This window comes from Balaenoptera borealis (assembly GCF_965194805.1).
Source record: "Balaenoptera borealis genome assembly, chromosome: 8".
Classification (NCBI taxonomy): domain Eukaryota; kingdom Metazoa; phylum Chordata; class Mammalia; order Artiodactyla; family Balaenopteridae; genus Balaenoptera; species Balaenoptera borealis.
Window position 1 is genome coordinate 54,572,192 of NC_138865.1, and position 18,336 is coordinate 54,590,527.

Sequence of the window (18,336 nt, forward strand, 5' to 3'; positions counted from 1 at the left end):
AAGGGGTATTGTTTTTTTTTTAGAAATTCACGTTCTTTTATTTATTTATTTATTTATTTATTTATGACTGTGTTGGGTCTTCGTTTCTGTGCGAGGGCTTTCTCTAGTTGTGGCAACTGGGGACCACTCTTCATCGCGGTGCGCGGGCCTCTCACCATCGCGGCCTCTCTTGTTGCGGAGCACAGGCTCCAGACGCGCAGGCTCAGTAACTGTGGCTCACGGGCCCAGTTGCTCCGTGGCATGTGGGATCTTCCCAGACCAGGGCTCGAACCAGTGTCCCCTGCATTGGCAGGCAGATTCTCAACCACTGCCCCACCAGGGAAGCCCAACATGGAGTTTTGTTGATGTGCTGGTGTCTGATGATTAGAGGTACCCTAGCTGGTTTGCAAGGATTGTATGTGGGCATTTAAATAATTGATACACTACTTTGTTTTGGACAGCTCAAATAGCTGCCCTTTATTCACCTATAAGTAGAATAATCAGGTCATTTATTACCATGCATGTCAAATGGAAAAACTCACTATAAATTATAACTTCAAATTATTATCTATCATCTACCTGCATAATGAGGCACAAAGTTTATTTAATCATTCATTCATATGTTCAGTATTCGTTTAATAAATGTTTATTGAATGCCTACTCTGTGCCAGGCAGAATATGAGAGGTACTAGGGCTGTAGCAGTGAACAAGATAGAAAAAGGTTCTGAGCTTGATAGATGAGACAAATAATAAACTCAGCCACAAATGTGCCAATTACAGATAAGAGGAAGTGATGGGAAAGGCATCCACGTGATGAGAGAAACTCTGTTTGAGAGGTGAGGGCGTGGAGGGGTGTATTTTAGGTAAAGATGATTAGTGGAAGCCTACGGAGGCAACAATTGAAGTGAGACCTGAAAGAATAAAGGAGCCAGACTTTCAATGTAGAAATGGTTTCACATAGTCAGTGGTGTTTAGTATACTCAGAACTGAGGTGGCTCTGCTATGTGTGATGCCACTTGTGTGCGAGGGTGATGTTCTGAACTGACCCAGGAACTAATGAGGGAAGACAGTAGCCTGGCCCTAGAGCACAGCCTTGGAGCCCCCATTAGGGCAGCTGTTAAGCCCTTAATTGCTGGGTGATTGGGAGGGAGGGTCTCAGGGGAGGGACTAGGTTGGCTCTCAGATGCCTTGGGGGCCACAGCCATTCACCTATTACGGTATGGAAGTATTTCAGTATTTAAACAAGCAGCATGGCACGTGTGATGGCTGGTCATCAGCCATGCTTGTGCGTCATTTTACGGTTCAAGGAATTTTGACAATTGACCAATTGCAGTTACAGATCATTTAAGAAATTCTGGCTGCTTCACATAGTTCAGTAGAGAAAAGGAAGGGTTAAACTGCTGTTTTCAATGCCGGCAGTCATGATTTTATACTCTGGGTCAGATTTTGAGGAGGTAGCAAACTGAATGTATTCTTCCCAAGAAGGTAACCAACCTAACGTTCCTTTTTTTTTTTCTTTTTCTTAAATTAGGCGGCATCACTGTCCACACCTCCCTACCAAGATTTATGATAAAACAGAGAAACCATGTCTTTTCTCCGAATATACCGGGAACTACCCTCTCTATCACTCTTACCTGCCCAGAGAGTCCTTCAAGCCCAAGCTGGAGTACCAGAAAGGGTGCACGCCAATGGAAGGCCTGACCACATCGAGGTGAGGGCAATAGTGTGAACGTATAAATGCACACCACTAATGGAGTAATGTACAGCATTAACCTAACGTTCAGATTGCATTGACGTGCACTATCAATACATGCTATTAATGCCTGAATGTTAATTTCCTGTATCTCTGAAAGAAGATCCTGCATTTATTAGCCTGTTTAGTTTTCCCTAGCCCCCTCTTAAGGAGAAAGGATTCTTGCTTGGGGCTGGGGCAGGGGAAGGGGGAGCTGTGGGGTGGGAATTGTAAATTGATCTACATCAAAAGGGTGGGAGGTTAAGTTAAGTATGAAAGGAAAATAATAACTAGAAAGAGCATGGCTCCTGCAGAAAAAGGAGCTTTGGGCTTCTGCACAGAAGCTCCAGGTCACCTTGGGTGGTGGTAGTGATGTTGGTCGTGGTGAAAGAGAACTTGAGCTTTTTTGAAATTATGCTATAGAGTTTGAGTTGGGGTCCCCTTGAACGTTCCTCAGGAATATGAACAAAGACTATTTCCTTTTACATTACCCTTGACTTAGCAACTCTGATTCTTGAGCTCCAGCTCTGTGTGGAGACTGAACCCCGTGGCTCAGCGTGTCAGGCCTGCCAGAGATATCTGTACTGAGGGGGTGGGGACACATGGTCAGTCTCAGGGTTGTTCCACACGTTGCAGGGCTCTAACAGAATCTGCTGTTGACAGCTCAGTTAGTGATCTCCAGGTGATGACCTGTGACTGGTGACCCAGAGGAGTAGAAACATCTTTGAGTCAGCTGGGCAGTGTTTCAGGTTGTAGAGCTTAGTCCCCACATGAGACCTGAGAGCTGGGCGCCGTCTCTGCCTCCCAAGTTCCTCATCCCTACAGGGCAGGATTGCTGTGCGGTGGAGGTGAAATTGTTCTACCACGATGCCCGCACATTACAGGTTTGCAAGACCTGGTAAAATTTCTTCCTATTGCTTCCCCCTTTGCCTCGCAATTTTGTGCTTTTCTGTAAAGGTCCCAGGTGAGCCTGGCTAAGCAGAACACCAGTTCATTCAGTGTCCCCCAGGATAGGCCTGGAAATGTCCTCTGTTGAGAATGTGGGTTGGAGGCATGAAGTATTCCTCCTAAAAGCTGCTGTCTTCTAGATCCAAAGGAAGAAGTCCATGTCTGGGTTATGGGGCAGAAAAGACCCACAATGTGGGGAATGAAGCCCAGGGATTCCTCGGCTTTGTGGGAACCCTTGGACAGGGGCAGCTTGAGAATGAGAGGGAGTCGAGGGTCTTATCTGACTCTTGACTTGAATCAGATCACCTTTATGCTGAGTAGTTATATTAAATGATTTGAGGTCAGCACAAGGTTTCTGGGTCCTGATTCATTAAAAAAAAAATGTAATCTATGCAACCTGTTTTTCAACCTGTGACTTACTAAACAATATAAACCTTAAAGTTTGGGCTTCATTTTCCCAGGAAAACAGCGTTCTTTGTTTCTATGAGTCTAAAGACCGCAACAAGAGAAGTGGATCATTCTGGAGCATTGCTTTCCGTTTTAAGAAACCACAGTCAATGCTCATGAAAGGAACTAGGCTTATGTATAAGAGACACGTAATTGGTAGGAAAGGGATAAGAGCAGTGTTGAGGAATGGATTACAAACATCACGTTCAGTTTCTAGATGCTGGTCTTCACTTCTCTTTGTACCCAATTTGCAGGAAGTCAAGAGTGCCTTGTGGAATACAGAGTACAGGCCAGCTTCAGATATTGTCCTGGAAATATTTGGTTACTTGGAGGGTTGGATGTTGAGGGATGCTTTCTGCTTGTTGCCCACAAGCTCAGGAGAATGAGGACAAATCCTTTCTCTGGAGCAGGCGTCCTGTCCCATCCCCTAGCTCTGAGGCCCCCAGTGGAGCCCCACACGCCCGCCCTCTTCCCGCTGGTGCTTTGCAAAACAAAAACTTGCCCTTTGACCTGTCCTAAATTATCCTTGCCTTGTGTCACTTACAACAATAAACATATCACCCAGAAAGTCTCTCTGTCCCTGCCAAGGCCAGAATAACAAAATCATTCATGTTAAGATATGGCCAGAGTGGAAGAATGAAGATACTGAAAGAATTTCCAAAACAACTTATTAATGATTGTAAGAGCCTTAAAAAGAAAAAGTGGCAGGATCATGGTTACCCATGGGAAGAAAAAAGAACAGAAATGCTTCTCTCCTCTCCTTTATTTCCTTCCCCAGAAAGAGGACTAAGGGGGAGATGAGCAGAAGACATCTCTTCTCTCCCCCATCCCTCAATCTCATCATTTCTCAGCCCCATGCCTACCCTGCTGGGCACGTTTTCATAGGCTGAAAAAAAAAAACCTATGCCCCTATCAGGATGCCTCCTTTTTTTTTTGAGCTTCGGTGGGCTTTTATTGACATAAATGAACAAAAATCAAGATTTTACTAACCATCTTTTCTGAACTTTATAAACTCAGCAGAGACTCTGGCCCATATCTGAATACATACAGTAAAACTATTCCCCATTGGGAAATGCAGAGATGCTGTCATCTAGGTTCTCTGCCAGAGGATGCTGGGGAAAGGATGGGTCAGCCTTGTGTCTGCACACCTCTGTGTCTGTGCAGATTGTCATCCTCTGCCCTTAGAACTCTGATTATTAGAATGTCCGACCCACTTACCTATCTAAAGGCTGACCTGGCTTAGTTTCTGAGATTGGACGCGGGGCTGCCACCTGCTGCATGAAAAAGTCACGTGGCCTGTGGCTTGGCTAGGTTTGGCGATTAAGCTCAGACACAAAAAACACCTGGTTTCTGGAAAGATTATCATCCCAGCATGAGGCATGATTACAGCTGCACACAACTCTTACTGACTGTAAATCTTGGGGATTTACAGCAGGTGCCATGAGGTGAATGCTTGTGCTTTTCAGCCCTTCTTAACGTTGAACTGTTTCTTGCAGCTCTTAGTAATTCTCTCACAGAGGATCTGCCTTTGGTTCGGGTAGACCTGAGATCAGTTTATGAATAAGAGGTTTGCACTTCAAGCCTCATTTCCCCTTAGGCATGTCACCATGTAAAACAGTTGGGCCCCATTTTGGGACATTATTTTGTTAGCTAAGTGAGATCCCTAAAGATGGGCAAAGTGGACAGCCTCTGAAAAAAGAGGTGAGTCTTCAAGATGGTGTTAGACCTTTCTTCTTAAAAGGAGGGGGCCGAGGGTAGGGTGAAATGGAGGTGCAGAGGGGGAGGATGGAATCGGGTTCACACTTGATGGGCTTGGCGCAGGGAAGAGGGCAGAAAGTTGGTGGCACAGATTCCTTCATGTATTGACAAGACTCCTTGGTAAACAGGAGTGTAAGGGGGAAGAGCTAAAAGTGAAAGGGCTTTTAGAAAAGCCAGGAAAGAAGCAAGACGGTAGTAGGCTTGAGTCTTTTCCTACCTATTGAATATTACACATTTCCTGTTCAAATACATATTTCTCCACTCACAGCTATCCCAGTGGGGATATACTTCCTCACCTCTATAGATTGGATCTGAGAATTAAGACATGCAGTAAAAGGTCTCAGCACTAGACTTGCTTGGGTAGTTTAAGAGCCTTTGATGTGCATCTTTGATTAATCTGGGGGGCATTTTGGCCGTTCTTTCTTTAAGTATTTTTTCTGTACCCAAGGCTCTGTTCATTTCTTTCCCCCAATCTTTTTCTCTCTCTATCCTTCATATTGGAGAGCTTCTATTCATCCATTTTCAAGTTCACTGAGTCTTTCTTTCTTCCTCTATTTCCATTCTGCTATTAAGCCCATCCAGTGAGTGTTTTATTTTAGATGTTGTGTTTTTCAGTTTTAGAATTTACATGTGGTTCTTTTTATATATAGTTTCTCTTTCTCTTTTGTGTTTCCCTGCCTTTTAATTCATTGTGACCTTATTTTCCATTTTGCAACTAAGCATAGTTAAAATAGCTGCTGTATAATCCTTGCCTGCTAGTTGCAACATCTGGGTAGGCTTGGGGTTGGTCTTCATGATTATCTTTTTTTTCCCTTGAGAATGGGTCACATTTTCCCTGTGTATGTCAAGAAATTTGGATTGATCCTGTACATTGCTTTTTTTTTTGGATTGTGTTTTTAAATTTTTTTAACATCTTTATTGGAGTATAATTGCTTTACAATGTTGTGTTAGTTGCTGCTGTATAACAAAGTGAATCAGCTATATGTATACATATATCCCCATATCCCCTCCCTCTTGCGCCTCTCTCCCACCATCCCTATCCCACCCCTCTAGGTGGTCACAAAGCACCAAGCTGATCTCCCTGTGCTATGTAGCTGCTTCACACTAGCTATCTATTTGACATTTATTAGTGTATATATGTCCATGCCACTCTTTCATTTCGTCCCAGCTTACCCTTCCCCCTCCCCATGTCCTCAAGTCCATTCTCTACGTCTGCGTCTTTATTCCTGTCCTTCCCCTAGGTTCATTAGAACCATTTTTTTTTTAGATTCCATATATGTATGTTAGCATATAGTGTTTGTTTTTCTCTTTCTGACTTACTTCACTCTGTATGACAGACTCTAGGTCCATCCACCTCACTACAAATAACTCAGTTTCATTTCTTTTTATGGCTGAGTAATATTCCATTGTATATTTGTGCCACCTCTTCTTTATGCATTCATCTATTAATGGACACTTAGGTTGCTTCCATGTCCTGGCTATTGTAATTAGTGCTGCGATAAACATTGTGGTACGTGTCTCTTTCTGAATTATGATTTTCTGTGGATATATGCCCAGTATTGGGATTGCTGGGTCATATGGTAGTTCTAATTTTAGTTTTTTAAGGAACCTCCATACTGTTCTCCATAGTGGCTGTATCATTTACATTCCCACCAACAGTGCAAGAGGGTTCCCTTTTCTCCACACCCTCTCCAGCATTTATTGTTTGTAGATTTCTTGATGATCACCATTCTGACTGGTGTGAGGTGATACATCATTGTGGTTTTGGTTTGCATTTCTCTAATGATTAGTGATGTTGAGTATCCTTTCATGTGTTTGTTGGCAATCTCTATATCTTCTTTGGAGAAATGTCTATTTAGATCTGCCCATTTTTGGATTGGGTTGTTTGTTTTTTTGATATTGAGCTGCATGAGCTGCTTGTGTATTTTGGAGATTAATCCTTTGTCAGTTGATTTGTTTGCAAATATTTTCTCCCATTCTGAGGGTTGCCTTTTCATCTTGTTGATGGTTTCCTTTGCTGTGCAAAAGCTTTTAAGTTTCATTAGATCCCATTTGTTTATTTTTGCTTCTATTTCCATTTCTCTAGGAGGTGGGTCAAAAAGGATCTTGCTGTGATTTATGTCATAGAGTGTTCTGCCTATGTTTTCCTCTAAGAGTTTGATAGTGTCTGGCCTTACATTTAGGTCTTTAATCCATTTTGAGTTTATTTTTGTGTATGGTGTTAGGAATTGTTCTAATTTCATTCTTTTACATGTAGCTATCCAGTTTTCCCAGCACTTATTGAAGAGGCTGTCTTTTCTCCATTGTATGTTCTTGCCTCCTTTATCAAAGATAAGGTGACCATATGTGCATGGGTTTATCTCTGGGCTTTCTATCCTGTTCCATTGATCTATATTTCTGTTTTATGTGCCAGTACCATACAGTTCTGATGACTGTAACTTTGTAGTATAGTCTGAAGCCAGGGAGCCTGATTCCTCCAGCTCTGTTTCTCTTTCTCAAGATTGCTTTGGCTATTCAGGGTCTTTTGTGTTTCCATACAAATTGTGAAGTTTTTTGTTCTAGTTCTGTGAAAAATGCTATTGGTAGTTTGATAGGGATTACATTGAATCTGACAATTACTTTGGGTAGTAGAGTCATTTTCACAATGTTGATTCTTCCAATCCAAGAACATGGTATATCTCTCCATCTGTTTGTATTGTCTTTAATTTCTTTCATCAGGGTCTTATAGTTTTCTGCATACAGGTCTTTTGTCTCCCTAGGTAGGTTTATTCCTAGGTATTTTATTCTTTTTGTTACAATGGTGAATGGGAGTGTTTCCTTAATTTCACATTCAGATTTTTCGTCGTTAGTGTATAGGAATGCAAGAGATTTCTGTGCATTAATTTTGTATCCTGCTACTTTACCAGATTCATTGATTAGCTCTAGTAGTTTTCTGGTAGCATCTTTAGGATTCTCTAGGTATAGTATCATGTCATCTGCAAACAGTGACAGTTTTACATCTTCTTTTCCAACTTGGATTCCTTTTATTTCTTTTTCTTCTCTGATTGCTGTGGCTAAAACTTCCAAAACTATGTTGAATAATAGTGGTGAGAGTGGGCAACCTTGTCTTGTTCCTGATCTCAGAGGAAATGGTTTCAGTTTTTCACTATTGAGAACGATGTTAGCTGTGGGTTTGTCATATATGGCCTTTATTATGTTGAGGTAGGTTCCCTCTATTCCTAATTTCTGGAGAGTTTTTTATCATAAATGGGTATTGAATTTTGTCAAAAGCTTTTTCTGCATCTATTGAGATGATCATATGGTTTTTCTCCTTCAATATGTTAATATGGTGTATCACATTGATTGATTTGCTTATATTGAAGAATTCTTGCATTCCTGGGATAAACCCTACCTGATCATGGTGTATGATTCTTTTAATGTTCTGTGGGATTCTGTTTGCTAGTATTTTGTTGAGAATTTTTGCATCTATGTTCATCAGTGATACTGGCCTGTAGTTTTCTTTCTTTGTGACATCTTTGTCTGGTTTTGGTATCAGGGTGATGGTGGCCTCATAGAATGAGTTTGGGAGAGTTCCTCCCTCTGGTATATTTTGGAAGAGTTTGAGAAGGATAGGTGTTAGCTCTTCTCTAAATGTTTGATAGAATTCACCTGTGAAGCCATCTGGGCCTGGGCTTTTGTTTGTTGGAAGATTTTTAATCACAGTTTCAATTTCAGTGCTTGTGATTGGTCTGTTTATATTTTCTATTTCTTCCTGGTTCAGTCTTGGAAGGTTGTGCTTTTCTAAGAATTTGTCAATTTCTTCCAGGTTGTCGATTTTACTGGCATAGAGTTGCTTGCAGTAATCTGTCATGATCCTTTGTATTTCTGCAGTGTCAGTTGTTACTTCTCATTTTTCATTTCTAATTCTATTGATTTGAGTCTTCTCCCTTTTTTTCCTGGTGAGTCTGGCTAATGGTTTATCAATTTTGTTTATCTTCTCAAAGAACCAGCTTTTAGTTTTATTGATCTTTGATATTTTTTCCTTCATTTTTTTCCCATTTATTTCTGATCTGATCTTTATGATTTCTTTCCTTCTGCTAACTTTGGGTTTTTTTTTTTTTGTGCTTCTTTCTCTAATTGCTTTAGGTGTAAGGTTAGGTTGTTTATTTGAGATGTTTCTTGTTTCTTGAGGTAGGATTGTATTGCTATAAACTTCCCTCTTAGAACTGCTTTTGCTGCATCCCATAGGTTTTGGGTCGTCGTGTTTTCATTGTCATTTGTTTCTAGGTATGTTTTGATTTCCTCTTTGATTTTTTTCAGTGATCTCTTGGTTATTTAGTAGCATATTGTTTAGCCTCCATGTGTTTGTAGTTTTTACAGTTTTTTCCTGTAACTGATATCTAGTCTCATAATTTTGTGGTCAGAAAAGATACTTGATACAATTTCAATTTTCTTAAATTTACTGAGGTTTGATTTGTGACCCAAGATATGATCTATCCTGGAGAATGTTCCATGAGCACTTGAGAAGAAAGTGCATTCTGTTGTTTTTAGATGGAATGTCCTATAAATATCAGTTAAGTCCATCTTGTCTAATGTGTCATTTAAAGCTTGTGTTTCCTTAATTACTTTCATTTTGGATGATCTGTCCATTGGTGAAAGTGGGTTGTTAAAGTTCCCTACTATGATTGTGTTACTGTCGATTTCTCCTCTTATAGCTGTTAGCATTTGCCTTATGTATTGAGATGCTCCTATGTTGGGTGCACAAATATTTACAATTGTTATATCTTCTTCTTATATTGAGCCCTTGATCATTATGTAGTGTCCTTCTTTGTCTCTTCTTATAGTCTCTGTTTTAAAGTCTATTTTGTCTGATATGAGAACTGCTACTTCAAGTTTCTTCTGATTTCCATTTGCATAGAATATCTTTTTCCAGCTCCTCACTTTCAGTCTGTATTTGTCCCTTGGTCTGAAGTGGGTCTCTTGTAGACAGCATATATATGGGTCTTGTTTTTGTATCTATTCAGTGAGCCTGTGTCTTTTGGTTGGAGCATTTAATCCATTTACATTTAAAGTAATTATCGATATGTATGTTCCTGTTACCGTTTTCTTAATTGTTTTGGGTTTGTTTTTATAGGTCTTTTCCTTCTCTTGTGTTTCCTGCCTAGAGAAGTTCCTTTAGCATTTGTTGTAAAGCTGGTTTGGTGGTGCTGAATTCTCTTAACTTTTGCTTGTCTGTAAAGGTTTTAATTTCTCTGTCGAATCTGAGTGAGATCCTTGCTGGGTAGAGTAAACTTGGTTGTAGGTTTTTCCCTTTCATCACATTAAGTATGTCCTGCCTCTCCCTCTGGCTTGCAGAATTTCTGCTGAATGATCAGCTGTTAACCTTATAGGGATTCCCTTGTATGTTATTTGTTGCTTTTCCCCTGCTGCTTTTAATATTTTTTCTTTCTATTTAATTTTTTTTTTATAAATTAATTTTATTATTTATTTTTGGCTTCATTGGGTCTTCGTTGCTGCGCGTGGCTTTCTCTAGTTGCGGTGAGCGGGGGCTACTCTTTGTTGCGGTGCGCGGGCTTCTCTTGTTGAGGTGGCTTCTCTTGTTGAGGAGCATGGTCTCTAGGCATGCGGGCTTCAGTAGTTGTGGCTCGCAGGCTCTAGAGCGCAGGCTCAGTAGTTGTGGCACACGGGCTTAGTTGCTCCGTGGCATGTGGGATCTTCCTGGACCAGGGCTCGAACCTGTGTCCCCTGCATTGGCAGGCGGATTCTTAACCACTGCGCCACCAGGGAAGTCCTCTATTTAATTTTTGATAGTTTTGTAATATATGTCTTGGCATGTTTCTCCTTGGATTTATCCTGTATGGGATTCTCTGTGCTTACTGGACTTGATTGACTATTTCCTTTCCCACGTTAGGGAAGTTTTCAAGTATAATCTCTTCAAATGTTTTCTCAGACCCTTTCTTTTTCTCTTCTTCTTCTGGGAACCCTATAATTTGAATGTTAGTGCATTTAATGTTGTCCCAGAAGTCTCTGAGACTGTCCTCAATTCTTTTCATTCTTTTCTCTTTTTTCTGCTCTGTGGCAGTTATTTCCACTGTTTTATCTTCCAGGTCACTTATCTGTTCTTCTGCCTCAGTTATTCTGCTATTGATTCCTTCTAGAGAATCTTTAATTTCATTTATTGTGTTGTGCATCATTTGTTTGTTTGCTCTTTCGTTCTTCTAGATCCTTGTTAAACGTTTCTTGTATTTTCTCCATTTCCAAGATTTGGATCATCTTTACTATCATTATTCTGAGTTCTTTTTCAGGTAGACTGCCTATTTCCTTTTCAGTTGTTTGGTCTGGTAGGTGTTTACCTTGCTCCTTCATCTGCTGCATATTTCTCTGTCTTCTCATTTTGTTTAACTTACTGTGTTTGGGGTCTCCTTTTCTCAGGCTGCAGGTTCGTAGTTCCTGTTGTTTTTGGTGGCTGTCCCCTGTGGGTGAGGTTGGTTCAGTGGCTTGTGTAGGCTTCCTGGTGGGGGGGGACTGGTGCCTGTGTCCTGGTGAGTGGGGCTGGATCTTGTGTTTCTGGTGTGCAGGACCACATCCTGTGGTGTGTTTTGGGGTGTCTGTGGACTTAGTATGATTTTAGGCCGCCTCTGTGCTAATGGGTGAGGTTGTTTTCCTGTCTTGCTAGTTGTTTGGCATGGAGCATCCAGCACTGGAGCTTGCTGACCGCTGGGTGGAGCTGGGTCTTAGTGTTGAGACGGAGATCTGTGGGAGAGCTCTCGCCAATTGATATTACGTGGGGCTGGGAGGTCTCTGGTGGTCCAATGTCCTGGACTCTGCTCTCCTGTGTTGAAGGTTCAGGCCTGACACCCGGCTGGAAAACCGAGACCTTTTCAGCCACACAGCTCAGAAGAAAAGGAAGAAAAAAAAGTAAGAAAAAAAAATTAAAGAAATAATAATAAAATTTAAAAAAAGGAAAAAAAATAAAAAGAAGAGAGCAACCAAACCAATAAACAAATCCACCAATGATAACAAGCACTAAAAACTAAACTAAGATAAACATAAAAGTCAGAAACAAATCAGTCACAGACAGCAAACCCCAAGTGTACAGTTGTTACCAAAGTCCACCGCCTCAATTTTGGGACAATTCGTTGTCTATTAAGGTATTCCACAGATGCAGGGTACATCAAGTTGATTTTGGGGATTTAATCTGCTGCTCCTGAGGCTGCTGGGAGAGATTTCCCTTTCTCTTCTTTGTTTGCACAGCTCCTGGGGTTCAGCTTTTGTTTTGGCCCCGCCTCTGCGTGTAGGTCGCCCTCAGGCATCTGTCCCCCACCCAGACAGGAGAGGGTTAAAGCAGCAGCTGATTAGGGCTCTCTTGCTTTCTCGGGGGGGGAGGGAGTGAGGGGTCTGGAACGCAGGGTGAGACTGTGGCAGCAGAGGCCGGCGTGACATTGCAACAACCTGAGGCGCACTGTGTGTTCTCCTGGGGAAGTTGTCCCTGGATCTCGGGACCCTGGCAGTGGCGTGTTGCACAACAGCAGCAGCGTTAGCGTTTCATGCCCGTCTCTGGGGTCTGAGCTGATAGCCATGGCTCACGACCATCTCTGGAGCTCACTTAGGTGGTGCTCTGCCTTCTGTGGGCACATGGGGAAGGAATCCCCTCTCCTCATGCACTGCGAAACAGGCAGGTCCAGACTTTTTCCCGGACTCGCTCCCGGCTAGCTGTGGCGCACCAGCCCCCTTCAGACATGTCTTCACACAGCTAACCCCAGTCCTCTCCCTGGGATCTGACCTCCAAAGCCTGAGCCTCAGTTCCCAGCCCACGCCCACCCCAGTGGGTGAGCACACAAGCCTCTGGGGCTGGTGAGTGCTGGTCGGCACCGATGATCCTCTGTGCGGGAATCTCTCCGCTTTGCCTTCCGCACCCCTGTTGCTGCGCTCTCCTCTGTGGCTCTGAAGCTTCCCCCCGCCACCCGCAGTCTCCGCCAGTGAAGGGGCTTCCTAGTGTGTGGAAACTTCCTCCTTCACAGCTCCCTCCCACTGGTGCAGGTCCTGTCCCTATTCTTTTGTCTCTGTTTTTTCTTTTTTCTTTTGCCCTACCCAGGTATTGGGGAGTTTCTTGCCTTTTGGGAGGTCTGAGGTCTTCTGCCAGCGTTCAGTAGGTGTTCTGTAGGAGTTGTTTCACACATAGATGTATTTTTGATGTATTTGTGGGGAGGAAGGTGATCTCCATGTGTTAGTCCTCCGCCGTCCCCCCAGATTGTGTTTTTGTCATTAAGTCTTGCATGGCAGTTGCTACATATTGGCTACTCTGTTCCACAGGTCTTCTTATTCTGGGGTACCAGAGTCAAAGAGAAGCTCCTTTTGGGGACATGCTACTCTTGTGGCAGAAGGCAAACAGCAGAACCTGTTTTTTCTTTTCCTTTGTGCATCATCTAGTTTCACTTGCTCATAGGGTGCCAAATGCAGAGGCCTCTCACCCGACCCTTCAGAGTCCCTCCTGCCCTGTGCATTGTTATTGTTATGTTGTGGAGACTCTGGATTAAAAAAATTTTTTTTTATTGGAGTATAGTTGGTTTACACTGTTGTGTTAGTTTCTGCTGTACAGCAAAGTGAATCAGTTATACATATACATATATCCACTGTTTTTTCGATTCTTTTACCATAGAGGGCGTTACAGAGTATTGAATAGAGTTCCCTGTGCTATAAAGTAGGTCCTTATTAGTTATCTGTTTTATATATGGTAGTGTGTATATGTCAGCTCCAGTCTCCTAATTTATCCCTCCCCCCGTTCCCCCTTGGTAACCATAAGATTGTTTTCTATGTCTGTGACTCTATTTCTGTTTTATAAATAAGTTCATTTGTACCATTTTTTTTTTAGATTCCACATATAAGCACTATCATATGATATTTGTCTTTCTCTGTCTGACTTTCTTCACTATAACAATTTCCTAAGTCCATCCATGTTGCTGCAGATGGCATTAATTCATTTTTATGGCTGAGTAATATTGCATTGTATATATGTACCACATCTTCTTCATCCATGCCTCTGTTGTTGGACACTTAGGTTGCTTCCATGTCGTGGCTATTGTAAATAGTGCTGCAATGAACATTGGAGTGCATGTAGAGTCTGGATTTTTTTTACATTCCTCTGTAGAGTGTGTTTTTTAAAGCAGATTGTAAGTTGATTGGACTCAAAATGGAAACTTGGTGTTTTGGGTGCAATTCTAATCTCAGTTCAGTTCTTTATCTTTAGCACAATTGTTTGAAGTCTGTCCCACGCAAGTGAGGTCAGCCAGAGATTTGGGCCCAATTTATAAACAGAATTTGAGCCGTCCTGTCTCTGGTCTCCCCTTTTCAGGATTCCTTCCTCACTTTCCAGCATCTGTGGTTGCCTCAAACTTCATCCTCTGGTTCTTCAGTCAAGAAGGATGGAAGGTTGTCTATTCACATTTTAGCTGCCTTGCCTGGCACAGATTGGAGCCTGCCTTCAGACTGGAAGCACTGAAAAAAAAAAAAAAAAGGAAGCTTAACACGGAGACTCACCCAGTACCATTTGCTTCTTCCCCCTGTTGGTTCTAATCCAGAATTTGCCTATCTCTGTTGCTCTTTAGTGCTCACAGCTAGTTGTTTTCATATTTTGTCCAGAGTTTGTATGAAGCAATGACAGATTCTATCCTCAGCTTTAGTGGGGTTTGAGGAGATGAGAGAGTAGAGGAGTAGACAGGTACAGTCATCCCTCCATATCTATGGGTTCCACATCTGTGCATTGAAAATATTTTTAAAAATTCCGGAAAGTTCCCCGAGGCTAAAGTTGAATTTTCCATGCGCTAGCAGCTATTTACATAACATTTACATTGCGCTGGGTATTGTAAGTAATCTAGAGATGATTTAAAGTATACAACAGGATGTGCACAGGGTATATGCAAATACTACACCATGTTATGTAAGGGACTTGAGTATCCAGAGATTTTGGTATCTATGGGGGGTCCTGGAAGCAATCCTCCACGGATACTGGATACTGAGGGATGTCCGTACTGGAGGTGTATTCTTGGAATCCGGTCTGTCACAGAGAAGATTAGGAGGGCTCAGTGTGTCCTTACCAGGTTAAGAGGCACGAATCAAGCCCTGTGAATCAGCCTAGGGATCTTTCTCAGTGTGCTGGAATGGCCTGCCCAACCTGCCTGCAATGACATAATGGTTTCCTTAGAGGGTTCGTGTACCCTGGGAGTTTCAGAATTACATGTGGAAGTAGTGAAATGAAATTAATGGAAAGACAAGGAGCAAAACCCCATAGAAGAGATTAAGGGGACAGATGACAAGGAGTAGTATCAAAGAAGTCAAGGGAGAGAGTATTACAAAAATGAGTGAGAGGATGGATGCCATGAAGATGTGCATAATGATAAAAACCTGGGGACCAGTGACTGGATTTGGAAATAAGGTGGTACTTTGGAGGCCTTGGCTGAAGCAAGGAGTGAGTAGAATGAGATTTGATAGATGGTGCATGAGTAGGGGGTAAGGAAGGCCAGCCTGTATCTGTAGACAGCCCTTTCTAGGGGAGAGGAGTGGAAGGGAGAGAACTGGAGGAGAGTGAACTCCAGTGAGGGTTGTTGTTGTTTATTGTTTTCCTTTAAAAGTGGGAAAGACTGCAGCATGTTTAAATACTGATAGAGGGAATTCCCATGCTTTTACTGCCAAGGGCCTGGGTTCATTCCCTGGTCGGGGAACTAAGATCCCACAAGCTGCGTGGCTTGGCCAAAATAACCAAAAAAAACCCCCCAAAACTGACAGAAAGCAGCCAGTAGGAGGAAAAGGTGGAACCACTGATGGGTTCCACAATAGGGGTCCTTGAGAAAGAGGGAGGAGATTTAGGGCAGGGGTGAAGGGAGTGGCTTTGGGCCAAGAGGAGGAACTCTTTTTTTTTTTTTTTAGTTGACGTATAGTTGATGTACAATATTATATAGGTTACAGGTGTACCATATAGTGATTCACAATTTTTAAAGATTATACTCCATTTATAGTTATTATAAAGTATTGGCTATATTCCCTGTATTGTACAATGTATACTTGTAGCTTAAAAAATTTTTTTTTTATTAATTTTTATTGGAGTATAGTTGCTTTACAATGTTGTGTGAGTTTCTACTGTATATCCTTGTAGCTTTTTATGCATAATATTGATAGTTTATACCTCTTAATCCCCTACCGGTATATTGCCCCTCTCTCTTTCCCTCTCCCCACTGGTAACTGATGATTTGTTCTCTATATCTGTGAGTCTGCTTCTTTTCAGTTGTATTCACTAGTTTGTTGTATTTTTTAGATTCCACTTCCACATGTAAGTGATATCATACAGTATTTGTCTTTCTCTGTCTTATTTCACTTAGAATAATAGCCTCCAAATCCATCCATGTTGTTGAAAATGGCAAAATTTTATTCTGTTTTATGTCTGGGTAGTATTCCATCGTATATATATATGTACACCACATCTTCTTTATCCATTCATTTGTTAATGGACACTTAGGTTGCTTCCATATCTTGGCAATTGTAAATACTGCTGCTATGAACATTGATGTGCATGTATCTTTTCGAATTCGTGTTTTTATTTCTTTCAAATATATACCCAGGAGTGGAATTGCTGGGTCATATGGTAGTTCTATTTTTAGTTTTTTGAGAAACCTACATACTGTTTTCTGCAGTGACTGCACCAATTTACATTCCCACCAACAGTGTACAAGGGTTCCCTTTTTTCCACATCCTCTCCGACATTTGTTACTTGTGTTCTGTTTGATGATAGTCATTCTGACAGGTGTGACGTGATATTTCATTGTGGTTTGGATTTGCATTTCCCTGATCATTAGCAGTTTTGAGCATCTCTTTGTGTGCCTGTTGGCCATCTGCATGTCTTCTTTGGAAAAATGTCTATTCAGGTCTTCTGCCCATTTTTTAATCAGGCTTTTGGGGGTTTTTTTTGATGTTATATGAGCTGTTTATATATGTTGGATATTAACCCCCCTTACTGCTCATATCATTTGAAAATATTTTCTCCCATTTCATAGGTTATCTTTTTGTTTTGTCGGTGGTTTCCTTTGCTGTGTAAAAGCTTTTAAGTTTAATTAGGTCCTGTGTGTTTATTTTTGTTTTTATTTCCTTTGCTTTAGGAGACAGATCCAAAAAAAATATTGCTACAATTTTTATCAAAGAGTATTCTGCCTATGTTTCCTTCTAAGAGTTTTATGGTTTCTGGTCTTATATTTAGGTCTTTAATCCATTTTGAGTTTATTTTTGTATATGGTGTTAGAGAATGTTCTAACTTCATTCTTTTACATGTAGCTGTCCAGTTTTCCCAGCACCACTTATTGAAGAGACTGTCTTTTCTTTATTGTATATCCTGGCCTCCTTTGTTGTAGATTAATTGATCGTAAGTTCATGGGTTAATTTCCAGGCAGGAGCTCTTCTTAAAATGGATTCCATTTAATATGATGAACTATCTGGGCATACTCACAAATTCTGAAGTTTGCATAGATAAACGTTAAAAATAGATTAAAAAAAAAGTATTGCGTATCCTCTTTATCATGATGAAAATATCCTTTTCCCTCTTCCAGGCTCATGACCCTAGTTAGCTGTTACGTTACAGTTTCTTTCCTTTTGCCAGACTCTTGTCAAATGCCTTTCTTTAATTTTGCCTAATGATGGGAAGTCAAATTGTTATGGCTTCCCATCAGGTTCTCTTTAACCTTTACTTAACTCAGAGTTTAACTCGGGGCTTTCCATACTAGATAACTTTTATGGCTATGCACCTAAAAGAAACTTAACATCTTTGACCAATTTTTTTTTTGGTTCATAGTCAGAATGGGCACAGGGACTAGGAAATGTACCACAGGAAGAGAAGGGAGTGTTCTTAAACAAAAAAAAAGCTACTAAATTTGAGCAATTTCTGGGAAGGATAAAATATTTTTCTTTTACGTGAGCTTAAAGGCTGTAAGATTATGTGAGGTTGGGGACCTGCAGTTATGTTGTGGTTAATGATAGGTTTCAGTGAATGTTCTGAACATAAAAACATAATGAGAAAACACATAAATTCTGATTAAATTCACCCTTAAGCCACAGTAAATAATTTTGGGTGGAAGAGAAATGAATTAAACTTTAAACTTCTTTCCTCTCTTCAGAGGTAGATCACTAGCTCAGTAAATTCAACCCATAAATGTACTTTCATTACAATAACTTAAATTTTTTGTCAGAGAAGGAGATTCAGTTAACAATTTCATTCCCTGAGTGTGGTAAGTAAGGATTTTGCTGCGTCACATTTTGCTTTTGAGAAACCAGCTTCAGGAAAGTCCATGAATTGGTGAGTTTGGTTGTGGGCATTTATCTGTTCTTTTCTTGTAGCAGCAGGAAATGGGGGCATTAAGTACATTTTAGTTGCCAGAGAGCTTGGCAGGCCTTGTAGGAAGGTTCTTGCAGTATCTCTCGGGGGAAGTTGGTTCCCTCAGTAGAAGTAACAGCAG

The 18,336-nt window shown here is 41.2% G+C and overlaps 1 protein-coding gene across 3 annotated transcripts in view; it reads left to right on the plus strand.

Moving 5' to 3' along the window:
- Positions 1 to 18,336, plus strand: part of SAXO1 (stabilizer of axonemal microtubules 1) — a 46,597-nt gene that overhangs the window by 14,057 nt on the left and 14,204 nt on the right. Inside the window, exon 2 of one of the 3 annotated variants that reach the window (XM_082401682.1) lies at positions 337 to 1,690. In XM_082401682.1, coding sequence (XP_082257808.1) covers positions 1,668 to 1,690 — 23 coding nt within the window. In that variant the 5' untranslated portion in view covers positions 337 to 1,667. Of the gene's footprint in view, positions 1 to 333; positions 1,691 to 16,307; positions 18,177 to 18,336 lie in introns of those variants that run through there. The other 2 variants (XM_082401683.1, XM_082401684.1) reach the window with 2 other exon arrangements.